Below are 22,429 nucleotides of genomic sequence, written 5' to 3' on the forward strand. Positions count from 1 at the left end.
TAACAGGAATATGATGGTTATGATGCAATAGAACATTTGACTGTGCTCTAAGCATATGATCAAGAGTTAAACAGGCATTCAGTCATTACAGTGTGTTGTGATGTTTAATGAAATGGGATTTTTTCGTAATATTGTTGCACATGTTAGCATCGTTTGAGGAGAAATCTGTAGATATTAAATATAATGGCAAAGATACATGTTTTTTATGATTTTGTGAATTGGCTGTTTTAAGGAATTATTGAAGTGCCTTTGAATTTATATTTGCAGAACCCCCTCTAGAAACAATATAATCATGTACAATCTAAAATAGATTTGAATGGAGATACTGCAATAGATGCTAGTTACTAGTATAAGCACCTGCAGTGTAACTTCTTATAGTTTAGATTGTTTCTTGCTGATGAATCTTCTTTTCCCTCCATTATGCTTTTCTAGTTCCTCCTAATATTGTTGGCTCTGAAATGCCTGGTGAGATCAGTGTCCTTCTGGGAGAAAGCATCCAGCTTGTCTGCAATGCCAACGGAGTGCCCACGCCTGTTCTGCAATGGCTTAAAGATGGAAAAACAGTTGCCAGCGAAGATTTACAAAGAATAAGGCAAGGAAAGATAAGCAAACACTGCATTCTCTTCTACAGTTTTAAACCTCAGAGGGTCCTAAAGAGGGAGCATAAAAAAGGCCCCTGAGGAAGGAGTGTAAAGAGGGCCTGAGTCTTAGCTTAGGTTAAGAACATCATCTCCCTTTGTAGCTTCTATAAAACTTCTTTTTTTTTTTTTTTGCATAGAGATAAGTATATGAAAGCTATTTCTTTCTCAGTTAATAAATTCCATTAAAGTTCATCAGGTTCATTAAAGTTTATTCAGGTCAGTAAGCTCCATTAAGTTTCTTCTAAGGAAAAAGATCTGAGACATGGAAACATTTTAGTCTTGATGCTTTTCATTATGGAATCTTTAAAAACCTGTTTGGAATTGAATCCCAGTGTGAGGTTAAACAGATCATCTCTAGGAAAAGATTTCTAGACTATCTCTAACGAAAATATTTGCAAAAAACAATGGTTCTGTCACCAAATTCTCAAGAGGATAGAGATAATTGTTTTAAATGTACAAAACTGTTTATTTGCCAGATCATAGGAATACATAAACAAATTCACTGTGGTTTATGACTTTCCTTGTAGAGTAACTCCAGATGGCAGCACATTAAACATTTTCAGAGCTCTCAGTTCCGATACAGGAAAATACAGTTGTGTGGCTACTAATCCTGCAGGCGAGGAAGACCGAATTTTCAACTTGAATGTGTATGGTGAGTTTTCACAGATGTGAAACTGAAATCTAGTCTGTAAACCTGTCTTTGTGATCACTCCCAAGAGAGGACCAAGAAATTAATGCCTGTCTTCGGTGTAATACTATATGCATGTGTTTCCAATTTCATGTACTGTAGATATCACAGTATATTAACCAGGATGTTCTGTCAATGACAATGATTGAAATTGCTGGAAATGTGTTTTGTGATAAACAGAAATGAATTCCTTTGGTATATTTGAGCATGTCATAATACAGAAATTTTACTTGCTGTGAGGTTTTTTTTTGTTTGTTTGTTTTTTTTCTCCCTTGTAAAGAAAGAGAAACTTAGGGATGATTTACTATGGTACCGCTTTTTTTGCTGTAGTAGTTTATCTTCACTAATTTCAGTCAAAGCACATCAGCTGAAACCAGAGTAGCATGGTAGGGAACTTATAGTTACAGGTTCCTAGAATTTTAAAGAAAAAATGTTTGAGTTTTGGATTAAATTCTTCTCTTGCACATTTTGACACATATAAGATAGTGAGCATAACTCTTCTTTAGCAGTGTAGAGACTGGACATTTTATTTTGTGAAAAAAGTGTTCATTAAGTGCAATGACTAGTGTGAAAGAGTGAAGAATTCTTGTTGTGGTTCAAGCCCAGCGGTGATAGAACCATGAAGCCTCTCACTCAGTCCCCCACTTCTTCCCACCTGGCTCCTGGAGGGATGGGGAGGAGAACTGAAAGAATGGAAATCCCACAGGTTGAGATAAGAACAGTCCAGTAACTCAGGGATTATACAAAACTGCTACTACTACCACCAATAATAATAATGATAAGGGAAAAAACAAAAGGAGCGAATATAAAACTAAAAGGGGAAAGGAAAACAAACAATAAACAAAAGTGATGCACAGTACAATTGCTTACCCCCTGCCGATACCCGGCCCGACCAGAGCAGCAATCTGGGCCTTCCGGGTAACTCCCTCCAGTTTATATACGGGGCATGACATGCTGTGGTATGGAATACCCCTTTGGCTAGTTTGGGTCAGGTGTCCTGTCTCTGCTTCCTCCCAGCTTCCCATGACCCTCCTCACTGGCAGAGCATGAGATTGAAAAGTCCTTGATTGGAGTAAACATTCTTTAGCAACAACTAAAACATTGGTGTGTTATCAGCATTGTTCTCAGACTGGAGTCAAAAACCAGCTACTACAAAGGAGGAAAATAACTGTTACAGCAGAACCTGGGACATAGACATAGGCAGCACTTCAAAGTGGTGTAAACATCTGTCCCAGTTACACAGAGACTCAGAATCAATCAGAGTATCAGCATGAGCAGAGTAACAGGAGATGGCCTTTGATATAAGTAACAATATTGAATGACCACGTCACATCTTCTGGGGACAGAACAGCACTACACAACAGTGGAGACCTTTTTGATTGCTTTGTATTGGTTGAGATTCAAGCAATAATGAACTTAAATGGTCTTATCTATGCAACTCTCATGGTGTATGATGGGAACTAAAGTCAGCCAATGCTTAGAGCTGCGTGTGCCTGGGCCTTCTTTACATAGTGAGTGGGTAAGTCCCCTCTTGCCCCCAAGACCAAAGCTTTCAAACTAATCTATAAAACCCTAATTTACTCTTTAAAAAAAATGTGAATCTTTTTATTGAATTGCTTGTGGGGCATTAAGTGCAGGATTTCCTGCAAAGTAATGCGTGGAATGATTTTTAGAGCCGGTTTTAATATCTTCCTTTTCAACATTTACAAAATGTAGTTCCTCCAACAATAGCCAATAATAAAGATGAACCAGAGGACCTTACTGCCCTTTTGGAAACCTCCCTAAATATTGAATGTGCTGCTACTGGAACTCCACCACCACAGATAAACTGGCTAAAGAATGGCCTTCCTCTGTCTGTCTCCTCCCAAATCAGGTTGATGTCAGCTGGGCAAATTCTCAGGTTGGTTTTCATCTATTTTAACTAGCTGAGTTTTCTCTTCTCTTTTGGTATACCATCGCAATTCAGCTAGTATTTTTTGAAGCAAGAATAAGATTTCACCAAACCGATACAATAATAAAGATAATGTTTTCCATTACACCTTGCTTAAAATTATTTTTCTTTAGATTTGCCAGAGTGCAGATATCTGATACTGGTGCGTACACTTGTGTGGCATCTAACAGAGCTGGAGTGGACAACAAACATTACAACCTTCAAGTTTTTGGTAAGTTTCTCTGAAATGCTTATGTAAAGAACCTTATTTCTTTATTTCTTAAACCCAATATTCAGTTTTCTTTCTCACCAACACAAAGTTGCAGACACAAGTATATCTTAAATAACTAATCATTAGGGAAATATTAACTTTTCAATGTATGTGTTTGGGTTTTTTTAATGGAACGTGTTTAACTTTAGAGGAGTCCTTACTTGAACTGGCACACAGAATGTCACAGTTTTTTTAGAAAGAATAATAATACATAATTTCTAAGTGAATTTTAACGTGTGCTAAACATGAATGTAAGTGGGAAAATGCAAAAGGGTAGCTGCATTCCAAATTTTAAATATTTAGAATTGATATCTGGGTTGTACTCTGTATGAATCAGATCTTTGTTTCTTGGCAGTACCACCAAGTTTGGATAACGCAGGAGGAACAGAGGATCTGACTGTAGTAAAAGGCAGTTCAGCTTCCATGAAGTGTCTTACTGATGGCACTCCTGCCCCTACTATGTCTTGGTTTATAAATGGACGTCCTTTAAGCCTCGGAGCTCACCTAACATCAAGTAACCAAGGAATGGTCCTTAATTTTGTAAAAGTAGAGATCAGTGACACAGGCAAATACACTTGTGTAGCATCCAATGAAGCTGGAGATACCAGCAAACATTTTTCCCTGAAAGTGTTGGGTAAGTGTTAACTTTTCAGTTGAACAAAATGTAAGCAGTAAATGAGTATCTACTCAGGACAACATTAAAAAGTCTCTAGGGATAAGGAGTATTTTCAAGAAACATTTAATGTGATAAAAGAGAAAAATAAGGAATTGGAAGATACCTTAAGATGTGTGAATGAGTAATCAGTATATTTTTTCCCCAGTGTTCCCAGAGTACTGAAATATGCTATAGTTAATAGTAAAATAATTTACAAAGTAATTTGTTTTATATTAATAATTTTAGTTAGTAGAAATACAGCTTGAAAGGATCATACTGCAGCTTAAGGCATTGCTGAAGGTACAACAGCTAAAGGGCTTATATATTCCATATATATATATAAGGGTATTATGCAATATATTGTGATATTATGCAATATATTATGCATAATATATTATGCACTATATTTTACCTGCGATTATGAAAATATTTTCTAACTAATAATTCCACCTTATAAAATATGCAAATTAATAGACAAAGGCAGATGGAAATCTCATGAGATAGTGAGTTCGTGACAGAAATAATACTAATGTAGAGTAATTCTACAAGCTCTAATCATAAGGCTGAGTATCATATTTTGTAGGATTTTTGACTCAATAAAGAACTTGAATGTTCTTCCTTCCACAGAGCCACCCCACATCAATGGTTCAGATGAACCAGAAGAACTCTCTGTCATTGTTAACAACCCTCTTGAACTTCTCTGCATCTCTTCTGGCATTCCGGTGCCCAAAATCTCATGGATGAAGGATGGGCGCCCACTTTTGCAGAATGATAATATTCATGTCCTAAGAGATGTCCTTCAAATAACCAGTGCTCAGGTAGAGTATTTATTTCAAAATAGGCTCAGTTTTGCAAACCCTAGAGGAGTGTGCAGAACTACCTTTTATTAGGACCATCCGAAGAAATGTCCTGAAAACTAAAAATCATCCACCTGCATTTGCAGTTAGAGGATATATTTTTTAAGACTTGCCTTGCAGTTTTCCATACAGAACAAGCAGTAGTATTATGGATTGAGAGTGTCGAAGCACTTCTGCTTCTCCTGATCATTATTACTTTAATTTCATTTCAGAGTTCTGTATTTTTCAATTTATCGGTGTTTCTTGTTATAAAGCAGTACATTAATGCTGGGGGCTTGTCTTTTTCTGGGGTTAGTTCTGGTTTTAGTCCGTGTCTGTTATATGTTCTTGTTAATTTCCTACCCATTTGACTCTCATTACTATCTCTTGCTGTTCTTTCAGGTTTTATAGTTCCTCCTCAGGCTTTCTTCTCTATCTAGTAGCCCAGATTTTCCTAATATCCATTTGTTTCTCACATTATAAGCCATATATTGCAGAGAAAAACTGAATTTGCAGTCATCTGTGTTCAAATTAAGAAAAAATAAATAAAGACAACAGAAAGACTTTTGGTTTAATTCAGATAATAATGGAGTCCAGGGGAAAAGAACCTTTAAAGACTTGCACCTAAGGCTGTATTCAGCTGTGAAAAGCCAGACTGAATTTCATCAAACAGAAGTAAGACAGGGCTTGGGACTGTTTGCTGGCTTGTTTAGCTTGTAAAGCAATTATTTCTTGTCATTACAATAAAGAGTTTACAAGAAGGATAAAGCATAAAGGTATTAATGATTATGCGTGCACAAAAAGATTTCCTTATTACCCAAAACCAATCCTTGCTTAGGTGGATACCTATAGCTAGTTCCATCTTTATTGATTACCTGTTGTAAAAAGCATCACAAAGATAAAGGTTCTTGCTGGAGGCACATTATCCGGGGGAATTTATGGGGTCCTGCAACTCCTAAGACATCTTTGTACAATCCCACCATGCTAAATAAAGTTTTCTAGAACTTCATTAATTTATTTTCAGCCATTCCTTTGTTATTGTGTTTGTGGTCAGGTGCTGCCTGTTATATGTTGTTGCCCATGTTTTTATTTCACAGTTTTTCTGAATTGTTCCCATATTCTGAGGTTTCTGCTGAAGTTATTTGTGTGTTTTTAGGTGGAAGACACAGGAAGATACACGTGTTTAGCATCTAGCCCAGCAGGTGACGACGATAAGGAATACTTAGTAAGAGTGCATGGTAAGTTTAATTTAGGGGAAAAAATATTCCTTTAAATATACCACTAAGGTATCTATCAGTATCTCATTTTACAAGTTACATGTTACTAAAGAATTACATGTTTTGAGAAAGTGATATTACACCATATGATCATAACTAATATTTCTGAATAAGGGTAACAATTCTGAACATGATACACAATTAAAAAAGAAAGTTCCACCTGATGCAACTGGTTTCTGTTATAATTCCAAGTCTTTTATTTTGAATACTTAGGAAGTTTATAGATACCAGTATTCAGTTGGATTGAGTTTATTGTGCTTACTGAAAAAGAATGTGAAGTATACTGACATCTACCATAATCTTAAGTTTTCAGTATAAAAAGGTAAGAAATATTTTTAGCAATGAATATGTAAAATATAATGACAGTAAAGGAAGGATAAATGGGACTTCTGCCATTTCTTGAAGACTATAGCTCCCGTGTTTATCGATTAACAGTTTATAGAACTTTAGTGATCTCTGCTCTGTCTGGTTTAAATGCCAGTACTCTCACTGAGAATGGACTTTAATTTCTCTCACAGTAGTTTCCAGTGTGTGACTTAGGAAACCTGTTCATGTGTTAAGCAAATGTCATATATTTAACACAAGAATTAAAAAGTAGAGCTAATTAATGATACTGTAGTTTTCTATTTATTTTAAACTTAAGAAAAAAATTGGAATTTTTCAATTAATAATTTTAATGGAGCCCATATGTGTGGTGTTAATTTTTTTTCTAAATTCTTGTAACAGTTCCTCCTAACATTGCTGGTACCAGTGGTCCACAGGACTTCACCGTGTTGCAGAACAGACAAGTTATACTGGAATGCAAATCTGACGCTGTGCCACCTCCGACAATCTCATGGCTTAAAAATGGAGAACTTTTAGAGGTATAGTGGTTACATTACCTGTACTAGTCTTTTGTTCCCTTTATTTTTTTATACACACTGCTTGAGGTTTCTTATTCTGCTCACTTGCCCCTTCAGTGCAGTCCAAGTCACGGTGCCTTGAATTCAAGAGAAGCTGAGTAGCCCCAGTACAAATATAGTTAGTCCTAAATGAGTACCTGAAGCTAGCAAGCATGTGAAGTGGCCATCCCGCTGTTACTTGTTCTTTTTTCCTTTAGGGAGATCCCTTGCTCCTCCTGGATCCTCTGAACAATGCTAGAAGCCTTCGGTATACTCCTGAATGGCTTCCCAGGAAAGGTAGCTGAGAAAAGACTACACTATATGTTTCCTTTGGGTATATTATGAATCCTTATATTATAGTAGTTTTTAGAAAGGAATTTAAATAATTTGTACTGGAAAAAAATTAAAAAATGGGTTGCTAATCACCATAGTTTTACATCAAATGCATCTTTTTCACTCAGAATTCCATGTTAAGGCATCAAGTCTTTGCTGGTTGAGAGACAATTAGCAAGACGAAGATGGTTTATACAGAAATAAATTTTTACTTCCCATCCTCTTCCTTGAAATCACTCAGAAACCAGGTGATTTCTAATTGAACAATTGCAGTCCAGTTGTCAATTAATTTATAATTTTCCCTCAATTGCTCTTTATTCATTAATAAAGAGGAAACAAGTTCAGCTTATTAATTGTGTCTCCCTTAACTATAATCCATCAGTAGTCTTCACCCAAAGTTCTGCTCATTTGCTTTCCTTCTGACATGTCATTCTTCAGACTCTATTGTAGATTTAGAAGAATGAAATATTAGTGGAAGAAATACGATTATGGTGGGCGATTATGTGTTATTAAGTGCTGCTAGGGAATGTTGTCTTGAATGTAGCACAGGAACTAGCTAGAAACAAGACTAACTTAAACACTCTTTTTCTGAATGGTGAAATAGTTAATTCGATAGTGATTTTCAAATATTTTTTTTTTAATGAAAGCAAGGTTGAACAAGGATTGGAAGTTCAGAATGTGAATCATTTTGCCTCAGTCTTTCAAGAAAGCTTGTGTTCTAAAAGCAGTGCTTAACAAAAATAAAGCATGAAAAGAAGCCACTGCTTTATGGTGAAAATTTGTAGCAGAGCAATTGAGGAACATTATGATAGACATAGGTACTCAGCTGATAACCTTTGGATTAACTTTTGTAATATTAGTTCTCTTGCCTCATGAGAACACACATGTGTTATTATTTATTATATATGTTATTATTATTAATTATATGTTATTATTAATTATATTAATTATACTTATAATTAATATTAATTATATATAATAATATATTATTATTGTAAGTATATATTATTATATATATTATATATTATAAGTATATATACTTATAATTAATTTAATTATATATATTTAATTAAATATAATTAATATTAATTATATATGTTGTTATTATTATTAATTATCCTCATTAGTTCTCTTGCCTCATGAGAACACACAGTATGTGAGGGCTGAGGCACCTTGGTTGTGTGGTATAGTCAATCCACTGCCTTAGGTTTAAATAGAGCAGGAGATTTCAATCTCTAGAGATATCTTCAATCCAGCACTAAATTTAAGTTATGCATTTATTTCAGACATGGTACTCTTAATTTGTCATGTGTACTTTCAGTAACAGAATTAGGTTTATTGTGTTTTCTACCATCCTTTTCATTCTTCAGCTTAGCTTATATAAATATATATTCTAGATAGCAGGAAAACATTAGTGTCTTCCTGAATGCCTGGTTGCTTTCTCAACTTTGAAGAAATGTAATAGCCTACTAATACTAAGCAGCTGGGAAAGAGCTTTCTTTGGGTATGGAAAGAGGTGCTCTGTGGCATATTCTCGTCTTTATCTTGGAAAAATTGAGGTTTCAAAATGACAAGAGAGGATTGGAGAAAGATTCTCAGGCTGCTGTGTTATTTCAATTTAAGTCATCACTGTTTTTTGTAATGTAGCCTTGTGGTGGAGGGGGTAATTCCTCCTGGTTTTGTTACCTTCCGTTGTGCAAATTTTGAGGTCTAATTTAGACCTCTGTATGCTTAATGGTGTAATTGTGCAGCACCACCATTCTTGGTAACACAACCATAGAAAGATCTAGCTTCTAGTAGCTTTGGAGTCCTTGTACTGTTCACTGGTATGAAAATCCACACTGAGTGTTAAGAAGTAGGTAGGGGCATCTTGACCTAATCTGGTTTCATTTAAACACTTGGAAAATTGCTGAATCTGTATTGTTTCAAAGATGGGTTTTCTGACATGCCTTGAGAAGAGTGTAAGGACTATGTGATAGCTTCATTGTCTGTCCTTTGTTGTCAATATGCTTCTATGTTTAGAATCCATAGGATAGGCTGTTTATCCAACAGGAAATACCAGTTATTACACAAAATCTGACTGTCTATAATCTACTCTGGTGGTGTGTCATTTCACCTGTGGCTCTAGCACTCCTGTTTATTCTGCATTGGTAGACTTTCTGAGTTGGTGCTTAGTACAAGACCAGTGTACTATGGTACTAGCGTAGAGAAGTGCAGAACCAGCAGAGTTTCACCTATCTGTTGTAGCTGTTATTCTCAGATCTTCTCCCCAAAAGAGTAGATGGGAATGTCAGCTTTCAATTTCACCCAAAGTGCGGGTAGCACATACTGGAAAAGTCTGAGTTTCTGATATTTTTCAACTGTTCTCTACTCAGTTAAGTTCTTGAACACTTGTAGTTGATATCACCATCAGTCATTCACGCAGATATGTCCCAGATAGGTTGTAGCAAAAATGCCTTGATTAAAGGGTTACCTAGCAGGTGCTGTAGAGTCATTGTAGAGCTGAGAGGAATGGTATCCTCATATTTGGGAATGCTGGCTAGTAAACTTAGTAGCTAAGTTTGTGCTTAGATCAAGACTGTGGTGTTTGAAGAACAGTGTGCAGAAACTTGTATTTCTTCTGCCTTTAGTGTGCATGGATTTAAAAAAATAAATAAATAATTCATCGTGTTCTATTAGTTGCCCCTTTCCATGAAAACTCAAAAGCCCTTTGGCTGCACAACCTAAAAAGCTCTCTTATTCAGGCACAAGTCCCAGTAGGGGTTCCAAGGGGGAATCATTATACAATGATAATTTTTAAAACTTTGTTTACCCTATTACCTTTGCAGATGTAAACAACATTAAGCCAGCAATAAATTCAGTCTCTGGTTTATCTTTGGCCTTCTTTCATGGCTTTTATTACTCTGCAACAACAGAACGTTCCATCTTCATAAGGAGAAGAACAGTAAAGCTAAATTTGTCAAACTCTCTTTTCCACTAGGGAACTCCTCGAGTTCGAATATTATCCAATGGGCGATACCTGCAGATCAATAACGCTGACCTCAGCGATACAGCAAGCTATACATGTGTGGCAAGTAATATCGCAGGAAAAGTGACCAGGGAGTTCGTGCTGACAGTACATGGTAAAATCATGGATCCAGTCTTGTGCATTTTGATCTTTGCATGGTATTTCTGCAGGAATTCATACAGCAAGAACGAACCTTTAATAGTCTTTTTCTAGACCACTGTTGGCCACTTAGGCTGAGTCTAAACTGTGGCACCCTGTGTATTACCTTGTGTGTGCCACCATCTGAGTGCACAGTTGTCCCCCACACTAAAGGACCTGTTGGGGACTCACCATGGTTCACTCACTGTACAACTGTTTATGCTTCCTGCTAATGGACGGTGCTCTGCATCTAGCCACCATCATGATAAAGAGTCAGGATACATCCAGAATGATGAAGGACTGAGAAATATCCTTGGACAAATTCTGAGAAATTCTTAAAAGCACTTGACTAGCACCTTGGGGACTAGGTTTCATAGCTGGCTTGGCCACCGGTTTTGCAAATTACTTGAAAACTGGTTTCTTCTCTGCACCCGTAAGCAGGAGATAGTAAGATAAGGCTTGAAGGGTCCTATGCATCTAGATGCTTGTCCTGTATTACCATAGACCCGAGTTTCATTTTAAACCTATGTATTTTCTTACCTCTAGTCTAATGAGAAGCTATTATATTCTCACACTTGGGTGATGATATGAAACTTTTTTCCTGTTTCTGTTCACTTCACAGCCCAGTCATATGTACCTGCATTACATTGTTCCCCCAATGACTGTTCTTACTGGTCCAGATAAAATTCTTTTTCTCTTCTTAATTTAAAATAAGAAAAAAAGGATACCACCATAGCCTTACTTTGTTGAACTAAATATGCTGAACTCTTTTACTGTTTTAGCTGTATTATATCCTTTGCAGTAATTTGCAAAGATGATCTTTAGAATGAATTTCAGACAAACTTTTTTTTTTTCATTCCCTGCTGCATCATGGCAATTATCATGCACTACACAAAATGGTAAGAAACTTATTTTTGTCTTTGCAGTGATCCCCATACCTGTTACTACATCTATTTTCATGTGTTTAGGGTTCAATCATTGCAGTGTAAAGTTTTTTCTTTAGATAACAAGCAATTTTTGGCTTTACAGTGGCTCCTACGATCCGAAGCAGTCCTCAGACTGCTGTTGTGCATATAAATGCTTCTGCTCTTCTGGAGTGTATTGCAGAAGGAGTACCAACCCCAAGAATTACATGGAGGAAAGATGGGGCTATTTTTACTGGAAACAATACAAGGTATTATCCAGAAATCAGCATAAATATTATTAATTGGTTTTTAAGAAGGTATGAACCACAGAAAGATTAATTTGACATCTGTGATTGATAAATTGGTTTTACTTTCACAAATTAGAACTAATATTTGTACCATGATCTCAAATAGACACAAATGTGGAAAATATGGTGATAGAAGCAGTAATATAAAGAGGTTTCATACTTTTATTGTTAAGAAGGACAAAAAACTTCTTTGACAACCAAATATAATAATAATTCTTCTGGTATTAAAGATTTTGAACAGTAAACGTGAAAGATTTTGCTATTGTTGTTGTTATTATTATTACTATTATTTTTATAATAGTAATATATAAATATTATGTAATATATAAAACTTTCTATATCTGTTCCAGTATCAACTTTCATTACAGTGAATAGTTTCCATCTTTTCATTGTTCTAAGGGGAAGTAGTTGTTATTTTCTAGAACTGAGCAAATGCTAAAGAATTCATTTCTATTTCAAAGAAAAAAGTACAATCATTAGGCATTTTTAAAGGCTAAATGCGAAACCATAAAAAAGAGCTTTTGGATATTTTCTGCAAATCTGGCATCATTTATATGGAATCACTATGTCAGCTAAATTTCATGATTTCTCTGGAAAATAGATGTGCTGGAAAAAATGAAGTCAGAATAAATGCAATAAATGAGAAAACTCTATATGCCCAAATTAAGACATCATGTGTCTAGGCTATTTGTTGTGTACTCTGAGTCATGTTTTCCTTCTGCACTACCAAGATAGCCTATGGTTCTGTTAATTGGTAGTAGAAAAAAAATATATGGCTTTATTTCAGATATTCCATGTTAGAGGATGGATCTCTACACATACACTCAGCACATGTTACTGACACAGGAAGATATGTGTGTATGGCAACCAATACAGCTGGCACTGAACGCAAACGAATTGATCTGCAAGTTCTTGGTAAAAGTTTTGGGTTTAGATAAGTATATGTGCTTGAAGTCCAGTTTCATCATTGTTCTTGTTTTGACAGATAACATTTTAAGTTTAGCCCCTTTTTAGCTGCCTGCTTAAAAAAGTAAAAAATGAACAATAAAAAAATAAAAAATAATGATATTTGCGGCCTTAGGAATATAACCCAAATGTTTATGAAAAGAAAATATTTACTCCTTATGCATTGGAAATAGAAAGACTTGATACATCCCATGCTGTATGTTTAAGAAGTTTATTACTGTCACTCTTTATAAAAATCAAGTAAATGTATTTGGCAGTTCAGGTCCATATAAAGGTATGAGAGGAGTCTGTGGGCATATGTATATAATTATTCTGAATAATTAAGCTTTGTTTGTCCTTAGTTCCTCCAGCCATTGCTCCTGGACACACAAATATCACAGTTACCGTAAATGTGCAGACCACATTGCCTTGTGAAACCACTGGAATTCCAAAACCAGCAATTAGCTGGAAAAAGAATGGGCATCTGCTTAGTGTTGACCAAAACCAGAATATATACAGGTGAGAGATGTTTTATTTTCACTGTGGGTTTAAAGTTTTCAGGGACGATTTTGGCACTTTAAAAATTTAGCCATTCTTAAATGTAATCTTTTATAATCAGCAAAGTCAGTGGCCTGATTACCTGAGAAGAAATATTTTAATGTCGTTTACTTTCTTCTCTTTTTTTTTGTTCAGACTTCTATCTTCAGGTTCCTTAGTAATCATTTCTCCCACTGTGGATGATACTGCTGTCTATGAGTGCTCTGTGTCAAATGATGCAGGAGAAGATCAAAGAGCAGTTGAGCTCACTGTTCAAGGTAGAGGGAATATTGCTATTACATCTGTATGGCATCCACGATTTCTTTGCTGCATTCCAATGTTGAGATCAGATTTTTATATCATGCTTTTCTGATACTGATATTCATAAGTCTCTAGTATTCCCAAGAAATATGTTATATCCAAGAATTCATAAAAATGAAAACGAGCAATTAACATTTATACTGATCTTCATTTTTAGTGCCCCCGTCCATAGCAGATGAAGCCACAGACCTTTTGGTGACAAAGCTGTCTCCAGTAGTGATTTCCTGCACTGTGTCAGGAGTTCCTGTCCCCTCAGTTCATTGGACCAAAAATGGCATAAAGTTGCTTCCCAGAGGAGATGGCTACAGAATTTTCTCTTCAGGTACTGTGGGTGACTGGAGCTCAGCCTCACATCTAGAAATAATGACTTAAATAAATGCAAACAGCCCCTCTCCAATTTCTTAGAATAAAGATACAGACCTCTTCAGATGGATGCTGTATTCGCAGTGAAACTCTCCTGTGGGATACTGCTGTATGTTGTAACGCACCCTCTTTGTTGCAGGTGCCATTGAAATACCTGCTGCTCAGCTAGCACATGCAGGACGGTACACCTGTGTGGCCAGGAATGCAGCTGGTTCAGCTCACAGACATGTTACTCTTCATGTTCAGGGTAAGATGGGAAGCTAATGAGAAAATGCATTCTGTAAGTAAATGTTGTCGATTTAACACATCACATATATGTGCTGCAGAATAATGGTGAGGCCAGAGTGGACTGTCACAAATAGTGTCTTGCTCAGCCAAATTGTCTTGCAGATGCACTGATTAATCACAAAGTCACTACTCTGCATGTTACAACTTTGGTACCTTGAGTAGAGTCTCCCAATCCATGCTGCACTACTTTATTTTTGTGAGATTTTTTGTTTCTTTGTTTTTTGGTAAGTTAAAATTTATCTGTGATGGCAAATTGCAAGAAGTAAGGCTGTATTCTATACCTTCTCAGACTCTCAGATGAGGCAATTTTAGTATCTCCTGTATTTTAATTTTGTTCCACAGAACCACCAGTTATCCAAACTCAGCCAGGGACACTGGATGTCATTGTGAACAATCCCATTCTGCTACCATGTGAAGCGACAGGTACACCTCGACCCATAATAACATGGCAAAAGGAGGGCATCAGTGTAATCACAACAGGTATCCTCTTAACTTCAGCCTACTTGCTGTAACTCAGAAACTTGTTTTCCTTTTTCTGAATGTTCAAACTTAGATATAAGGAACTTATTCATTTAAAAACGAACAAACAAACCAAAGAAAAAAAACAAGCCAGAAGTTTCATACTGTGCTTATATTTGTTTTAGGAAACAGTTATATGGTTCTTCCAAGTGGCAGTTTACAGATTGCAAAATCAACTATTGAAGATGCTGGCACTTACATGTGTGTTGCTCAAAATCCAGCTGGCACTGCTCTGGGGAAGATCAAACTGAAAGTTCAAGGTAAATCATCTTTTAAACTTGTAGTGATCTACAGAGAAGAAATCTGTGTATGCTTTCTGTTAGTCAAAACACAATTCTGAGCAATTGAAATGGGCTTAATGCTTTCCTGTTTGATGACACTGAATAGAGCCCAGGCGGCCTATTCCCTTTTGTTGTCTGTCTAATTTACGATCAAGGCACGCTTTTAGGATTATTTTCACCAAGAACTGAAGCATTCCATGCTTCTTACAACATCTAAGTATTTTAAAAAAATTCCTTATTCTTTTCAGTTCCTCCTGTTATCAAGTCTCACCTCAAGGAATACATTGTTCCTGTTGATCAGTCTGTCACTCTGCAGTGCGAGGCTGAAGGCTACCCTGGGCCAGAGATCAGTTGGCATAAAGATGGACAGCAAATAACAGAGTCCATTAGAAGAAGAATTCTTAGCACTGGTGCTCTTCAGATTGTGTTTGTACAGCCTGGTGACACTGGCCTTTACACATGCATAGCAACAAACCTGGCAGGGTCCAGCACTTCTAGCATGGACCTTACTGTACATAGTAAGTGGGACTGTATGGAAACATCATGCATTATCACAGCATAAACCTACACAGGCTAAGGAGCTAGGATGTAAGGGAGAAACTCAGCAAAATTGCATTACTTAAAGGGTGGGTTTTACTGGGTTATAGTTGCTTGAATTTACAAAGAGCTTTACATTTGTCTCACTTAGTTTATACTTTTGTTATAAGTAGTTCATGCATTTCTCTGGTTTCCTTAATGGTGGTCATCGATAGGGACTAAAAAAAATAAAGAAGATCCAGACAATGGTTTCAGGTATTCAGTGCAGTATAGTATGCTTTTACAGTAGTGCTTGGATAATACATAACAATAAATCTTTTTAATATACCTTCTCACAGTTCCACCCAAGATTCGCAGGAGTGATGCTCAGTACACAGTCACAGAGAACGCCCAGGCTGTTCTATCTTGTGTGGCTGATGGGATTCCAACACCAACAATAAACTGGAAGAAGGACAATACACTGTTAACAGAGGTAGTAGGAAAATATCAGGCTATGCCAGATGGAGACCTCATTTTGGACAGTGTTGTTGTAAGTTTCCTGAATCTAAGCTATGCCTCAACAGGTTTGGCAATAGTAAGACTCTGTTTCTTTTCATATACACCCACTTTTGGATTAATCTTTGTTTTATTTTGTTTTCTTGCTCTTAATGTTCCAAAGTAAACATTCAATTTTCCACTGTGGAGTAAAATCTGTAAAAAATTTAGAGTGATAAGGAAGGATAAAAAGAAGGTCATCTTTCAAATTTAGAGGAAGTGAAAGAGTTCAGATGAGCATTTCTTCTAAGTGTTTGTTCCAACATTTTGAGATCTCTAATTGTTACAAGGGTAGCATTGTGTAGAATATATCATAGTTGAATTTCCCCAATATGCTTTCTTTTAGCATGAAGATTCTGGCAGTTACACCTGTATTGCGAAAAATGCTGCTGGAGAAGACACACACACTGTCACCCTGATAGTTCATATGCTTCCAGCTTTTACTGAACTGCCTGGAGATGTAGCTTTGACTAAAGGAGAACAGCTCAGATTAACTTGCAAAGCAACTGGGATACCAGTACCCAAAATAACATGGACCTTTAACAATAACATCATTCCAGGTAGGTGAGACCGGGTTTTACTGGCCATTCCGCTCTGCAATTGTTTCCACACACACAGCATTGCAATTAGTTTAGGATAAGGAAGAAAAATAATCTAGAGGTAACAAAGTTGATAGGCAGAGATTGTGTGAGGAATATCTTCAATATTGTGCAGTCATGTAATTAAATTGTCTTTGAGACAAAGCTGTAAGGAGGATAATTAAGAAATCATTCCTCTTCTGTAACCAATAATGTAGCACATTAAAAAAAAGTCTGTATTTGATGATATTTATTCAGCATCTAACACCTAATGCTATTTCTCTTAAATTTGAAGAAAACCTCAGCAGTTCATAGAATGTAGATGCACAAAGCCTGAAATTAAGGGACAACTTAAGTGAACACAGGCATGTGGGCAAAGTGATTTTTCTGTGCATTTCTGAGGTGTCTAAGCAATTAAATGGTTCAATGCCATTGAGCTGTGTTGCTGAATAGCACTGTAATTCAAATAGTCTTACAACATACCAGTCACTGAGATGTACACATTTAAAATCATTGGAGTAATCCTTTGCTGTGTGTTTTCCCTTCAGCACAGTATGATGATGTAAATGGACACAGCGAACTTGTTATTGAAAAAGTGTCTAAAGATGACTCTGGTACCTACATCTGCACAGCAGAAAACACAGTTGGCTCAATCAAAGCTATTGGCTTTGTGTATGTCAAAGGTATGTAAAACATCAGCAGTTATGGTCACTGTTGGTCACTGTTGGACAGTTTCACACAGCCATCTGTTTTGATAGTAGAATCCCAGGATGGTTTGGGATAGAAGGGACAGTAAAGGTCACCCAGTTCCACACCCCTACCGCAGGCAGGGACATCTTTCACTAGATCAGGTTGCTCAAAGCCCCATCCAATCTGGCCTTGAATACTTCTAGGGAGGGGGCATTCACAACTTCTCTTGGCAACATGTGCCAGTCTTGCCACCAGTAAATAATTTCTTCCTAATAGCTAATTTGAATTTATCCTCTTTCAGTTTAAAACCATTACCCCTAGTATTTGGTACATTGTCTATGGCTAAATGGGAAAAATTAGAACGGTTTGAAATTCATACTTCAGAAAGTCAGAAATGAATGATCCCTTCCAGCAATTCCATTAAGGGCATTTGATTTTGACTCTGCTATTTCTTTGCCATTACTTGTGTTCTCAGAGCCTCCAGTCTTCAAAGGCGATTACCACTCTAGCCAAATTGAGCCCTTGGGAGGCAACGCTATGTTGAATTGTGAAGTCAGAGGAGATCCACCTCCAACCATCCAGTGGAGCAAAAAAGGAGTTGGCATTCAGATTAACAATAGGATCCGACAGCTTAACAACGGTTCTCTCGCTATCTATGGCACTGTAGTGAGTCACTGATCTGTTACAATGTGTTTCTGCATTTTTACTTGATTAATAAAGGTATTCCAGATAATGTTATTTTGAAAGGCCGAGGCTTGATGTTTAATGCACTTTTGCTTTTACCTTTAACAAATGTTTTTTTAATTCAGACTAGAATTAGACTCAAATTGTTCTGTCAAAAAAAACCCATGGGGCTATCCTTCTCTTAATTGTCAGAAAGACACCATACTAATCATTGGTGTGTGAAATTGTACCCAATTATGTGGGGCTTTTACTTTTGACCTTAAAAAAGCCTTGGTTCTACAACAGGTCAGCTGAAAATCAGTTGTGTTCTCCATGTGATATCATTTGGCATCTAAATTCCTAATGTAAATTGCAAGACATGTTGTTTTTCCCCATAAACCCATGTCTACATTTTGAAATGGGGTTAAAAACTACAGGCAGGGAGGGACATCTTCCATTAGACCAGGTTGTTCAAAGCACCATCCAACCTGGCCTGAATACTTACAAGGAGAGGACATCCACAACTTAATCTTGGCAACATATGCCAGTCTTGCCATCATCACATTAAAGAATTTCTTCCTAATAGCTAATCTAATGAGAAGAGGTCCTATTAGATTCTTTGTTACACACTCATTTAAACAGCTCCTTGAGTTTTCATTTAAAAAAAAAAAAAAAGATCCTCAGCATTAAGGAGATGAAGATTTTATTAAAAATTAAATACTAAAAATAATCCACAAAATTAATTTAATAATAAAGGCAAAATTTTGAGATACTCTAGAACCTAACAGCATTCCTCTTAAGGTCCAGGGCATGCCAGATTGTGTTGAAGAAAATTCACTTATAGGATGTAATGTACTGTAATGCACTGTAAACAGAAACCATCATTATACCAACATATTGAGTATTTGCTTTTTGCTCTTTAGAATGAAGATGCTGGTGACTACAAGTGTGTGGCTACCAATGATGCTGGTGTGGTGGAACGCAGTCTGACACTAACGCTTCAGAGTAAGACTCAAATTGATAAGTTTAATTTCACTAGACTGGAGCAATATCCACCTTTGGATAGATGGATGCAGCTCCCATTCAAGTTTTTAAGGCTGGGCACTGCACTGTAGGTTAAGATTCATCTCACCTTTCATTATTTATATGTTTAGAGTCTAGTTTAAGGTAGTGATTGAGGTCAAAGAAGAGAAGCATGTAGAGGATTATTCAAGCTCATTTTAGAAACCACCTTAGAGTAGGGTAAATCATCTTTTGAAAGGGCCTGTTTCTCTTAGTTGACTAGAGGGCATGTTGATAGGACTGGATAAATTAGACTTTTAACTTTTACATTAAGAAAGTAACAAGACATGAATCTTTCAAGATTCTTTCAAGATTCAAGACAGCTTTCACTGTCAATATTTTTTTTTTGGCAGAAAGAATATTTTAGAATTTTTTTTCACCAGTGGTAGAATTTCTGAACATCCCTTTTCTGTGGTAACCTCAAGCATTGTTGTTCTGTTACTTATGTCTCAGTTGCCTCTGGACATAGCTAAGTGCATCTTCCTACAGGCCTTACGAAAAGCAAGACATTTAGCAATAAAGACGACTGTATATGCTCATGTAGTCAGACCTCAATCCCAGCTTTGGCCCTCAGATTGCTTCTTATTAAAAACAGCCTGTCATTATAATTTTAACTTGATATATTTTGACAGTGAAAGATCAACAATAACAATTTTAGCTAAAGTAAACTGACATCAGCTTTTTTTTGCCCTCATTCTGACCAGAACTCTAAACAATCAATATAACAAAATAAAAGTAATCATGTGCCATTGCCTAAAGAAACCTTGTCTTTCAGGTCCTCCAGTCATCACTGTTGAACCTGTAGAGACAGTTATAGAAGCTGGTGCCACAGCAATGCTGAACTGCCAGGCAAATGGGGAGCCTTCTCCAACCATCAAATGGTCCCGTCAAGGCCATCCAGTTGTGGGCGATGAGAGAGTGACTGTCCTGTCCAATGGCTCCTTGCGTATTGTTGCAGCACAGAAGGAAGATACGTCTGAATACGAGTGTGTAGCAAGGAATCTAATGGGATCTGTTCTTGTTAGAGTACCACTGACTGTCCAGGGTAGGTGCACAAAATACAGAATCATAGAATGGTTTGGAAGGGACCTTAAAGATCATCTAGTTCCAACCCCCTGCCATTGGGCAGGGTCACCTTCCTCCAGACTAGTTTGCTCGAAGCCCCATTCAGCCTGGCCTTGAACACTCCCAGGGATGGGGCACCCACAGCTTCCTTGGGCAACCTGTTCCAGTGTCTCATCACCCTCACATTAAAGAATTTCTTCCTAATATCTGATCTAAATCTACCCTCTTTCAGCTTAAAGCCATTCCCCTTTGTCCTACTACATTGCTTATAAAAAGTCCCTCTTGAGGATAGGATAGAGACTACCGAACTGGTAGATTACAGCATTAATAGAGATAATATACGATCAAGATTTTATCTTATCCATATTTTATGGATATTTAATCTTACCTTCCATATACACATAAGTATATGTTAAGCCTAGTCTGAGATGTCAGTGGGATTTTGTTTCATGAAAATTTGTTCCATTATATTCATCCAGCTGTGTGCGACAGATGAGCATGAAGCAGTGATGCATGTAAAGAACGAATCTTGAGCTAGATACCATCCTCAGAACACATATCACAACTTAATAGTGCTTTAAAGAAAAGCCCTTATGAGCATAAGCAATAACTATTTCAGAGCAGCTGAAGTATTCTCAGAACTGTAGTAGATATTTCTGTAGTAATAAAGATGGGAAGTGAGTTGGATTTCCAAGTAATGGTTTATGAAGTGCACTTTTCACTTTGCTGTATCAATCTAAGAGAATTACAAACAGAAGCATGATACAGAGCATTTTTCCCATTGCAGTGCATGGTGGATTTTCCAATTGGCTTGAATGGAGAGCTTGCAGTGTAACTTGTGGTCAAGGTGTTCAGGAACGAGTACGTCAATGCAACAACCCTATTCCAGCAAATGGTGGGAAGAGGTGTGAGGGGCCTGATACAGATGTACGCAGCTGCCACAACAAGCCATGTCCAGGTATTTCTTTAGTGAACTGATACTTTAAATGTGCCTTATTTTAAGTGCCGTAACAGTGAACTGTTGTCACCACAGACCTTCGTGACAGATTAATCTTGCTAAGAAGTTCTAATTATTTTTTTCTTTTGTGGAAAGGAAGAGCAAATTTCAGTAAATACTGCAGAAGTATTTTTTGATTAAAACTGTCACGGTTTCTGTTTCTTAGTGGATGGCAGCTGGTCGGAGTGGGGGCTATGGGAAGAGTGTTCGAGGAGCTGTGGACAAGGTAACAGGACCAGAACCAGAACCTGCAGTAACCCACCAACTCAGCACGGCGGGAAGCCCTGTGATGGCAGTGCTGTGGATTCAGTCATATGTAATATAAGGCCTTGCCCAGGTAAGAGAAGAGTGGTTTAAAAATAGCTGCACAAGAGGCTTTCCATATAAGGATTTTTTTAATTATTATTTTTCTCCAAACCCAAATTCTTTCAGCTTATTTAAATTATTAAATTATAAAAGAATTCATCTCCCCCCCTTTTTATTTTTTGGGTGGTTTTTTTTTGTTTTTTTTTTCAATTGTTTGTAATGTATTGAGTGGCACTGGTTCTTGGAGACAGAAGTCACAAAAGCGCATGGAGAATTCTCAGCATTTCCCCTCTTCCCCCCAAAAGAAAAGTGAATTTTTTTTTTTTATTTTACTGTTTTCCAGTACTTGTTACCCATGTTCTCACAGAGTAAACTCACAACCCTGAACATACTCTGCAAATCCAGTTAAAAGGGAAAAATAACCAAACCCACCCAAGCAACTTTTAAAAAGCCATGTAAATCATGATAGTTTAAGACATTACCTGTTCATTTTCCCCTGTTGTTTTAATTTTCAGCCACATCTTCCTCATAACTAAGCTGAATGTTCACATTTCTTTCCTGTCTTAATTTTTCCCTTTCACCCTGGTTCTGCTACCACCACAATGCCAAATGTTCATCCATCAGCCTAAGATTCAGTTCTCTAGATCTTGGCTCCTGCTTACTGGTAGTCACTGAAGCTGTGTGCCAGTTTTTAACTAGCATGGCTCTTCCCCTGTTGAGACCTTCAGCCTAGCACAGGACAGTCAGAGCCAGGTAACTTATGAAAACACCAGATTTGATCAAGTGTTCAGTTCTGGTGTTTCAAGACTATAGTATGGTGAAGTGACGTATTTGGAAAATGAAAAGGAAAGAATCTTCTTTGCAAAATGTTGA

General features: G+C 36.9%; 1 protein-coding gene across 1 annotated transcript in view; it reads left to right on the forward strand.

Moving 5' to 3' along the window:
* HMCN1 (hemicentin 1) overlaps window positions 1-22,429 on the forward strand; it is a gene marked incomplete at both ends in the record, with an annotated part of 192,319 nt that overhangs the window by 150,583 nt on the left and 19,307 nt on the right. The window contains 26 exons of the mRNA XM_080622289.1: window positions 433-592; window positions 1,169-1,293; window positions 3,046-3,229; window positions 3,394-3,491; window positions 3,886-4,164; window positions 4,813-5,003; window positions 6,178-6,259; window positions 7,025-7,161; window positions 10,493-10,634; window positions 11,687-11,831; window positions 12,658-12,785; window positions 13,178-13,334; window positions 13,509-13,630; window positions 13,831-13,995; window positions 14,176-14,283; window positions 14,667-14,804; window positions 14,969-15,103; window positions 15,373-15,642; window positions 16,000-16,190; window positions 16,542-16,755; window positions 17,322-17,456; window positions 17,939-18,129; window positions 19,050-19,131; window positions 19,964-20,233; window positions 21,041-21,211; window positions 21,417-21,587. Coding sequence (XP_080478415.1) covers window positions 433-592; window positions 1,169-1,293; window positions 3,046-3,229; window positions 3,394-3,491; window positions 3,886-4,164; window positions 4,813-5,003; window positions 6,178-6,259; window positions 7,025-7,161; window positions 10,493-10,634; window positions 11,687-11,831; window positions 12,658-12,785; window positions 13,178-13,334; window positions 13,509-13,630; window positions 13,831-13,995; window positions 14,176-14,283; window positions 14,667-14,804; window positions 14,969-15,103; window positions 15,373-15,642; window positions 16,000-16,190; window positions 16,542-16,755; window positions 17,322-17,456; window positions 17,939-18,129; window positions 19,050-19,131; window positions 19,964-20,233; window positions 21,041-21,211; window positions 21,417-21,587 — 4,191 coding nt within the window. The remainder of the gene's footprint in view (window positions 1-432; window positions 593-1,168; window positions 1,294-3,045; window positions 3,230-3,393; window positions 3,492-3,885; window positions 4,165-4,812; window positions 5,004-6,177; window positions 6,260-7,024; window positions 7,162-10,492; window positions 10,635-11,686; window positions 11,832-12,657; window positions 12,786-13,177; window positions 13,335-13,508; window positions 13,631-13,830; window positions 13,996-14,175; window positions 14,284-14,666; window positions 14,805-14,968; window positions 15,104-15,372; window positions 15,643-15,999; window positions 16,191-16,541; window positions 16,756-17,321; window positions 17,457-17,938; window positions 18,130-19,049; window positions 19,132-19,963; window positions 20,234-21,040; window positions 21,212-21,416; window positions 21,588-22,429) is intronic.

This window comes from Psittacula echo, assembly GCF_963264785.1.
Source record: "Psittacula echo genome assembly, chromosome: 7".
NCBI lineage: Eukaryota > Metazoa > Chordata > Aves > Psittaciformes > Psittacidae > Psittacula > Psittacula echo.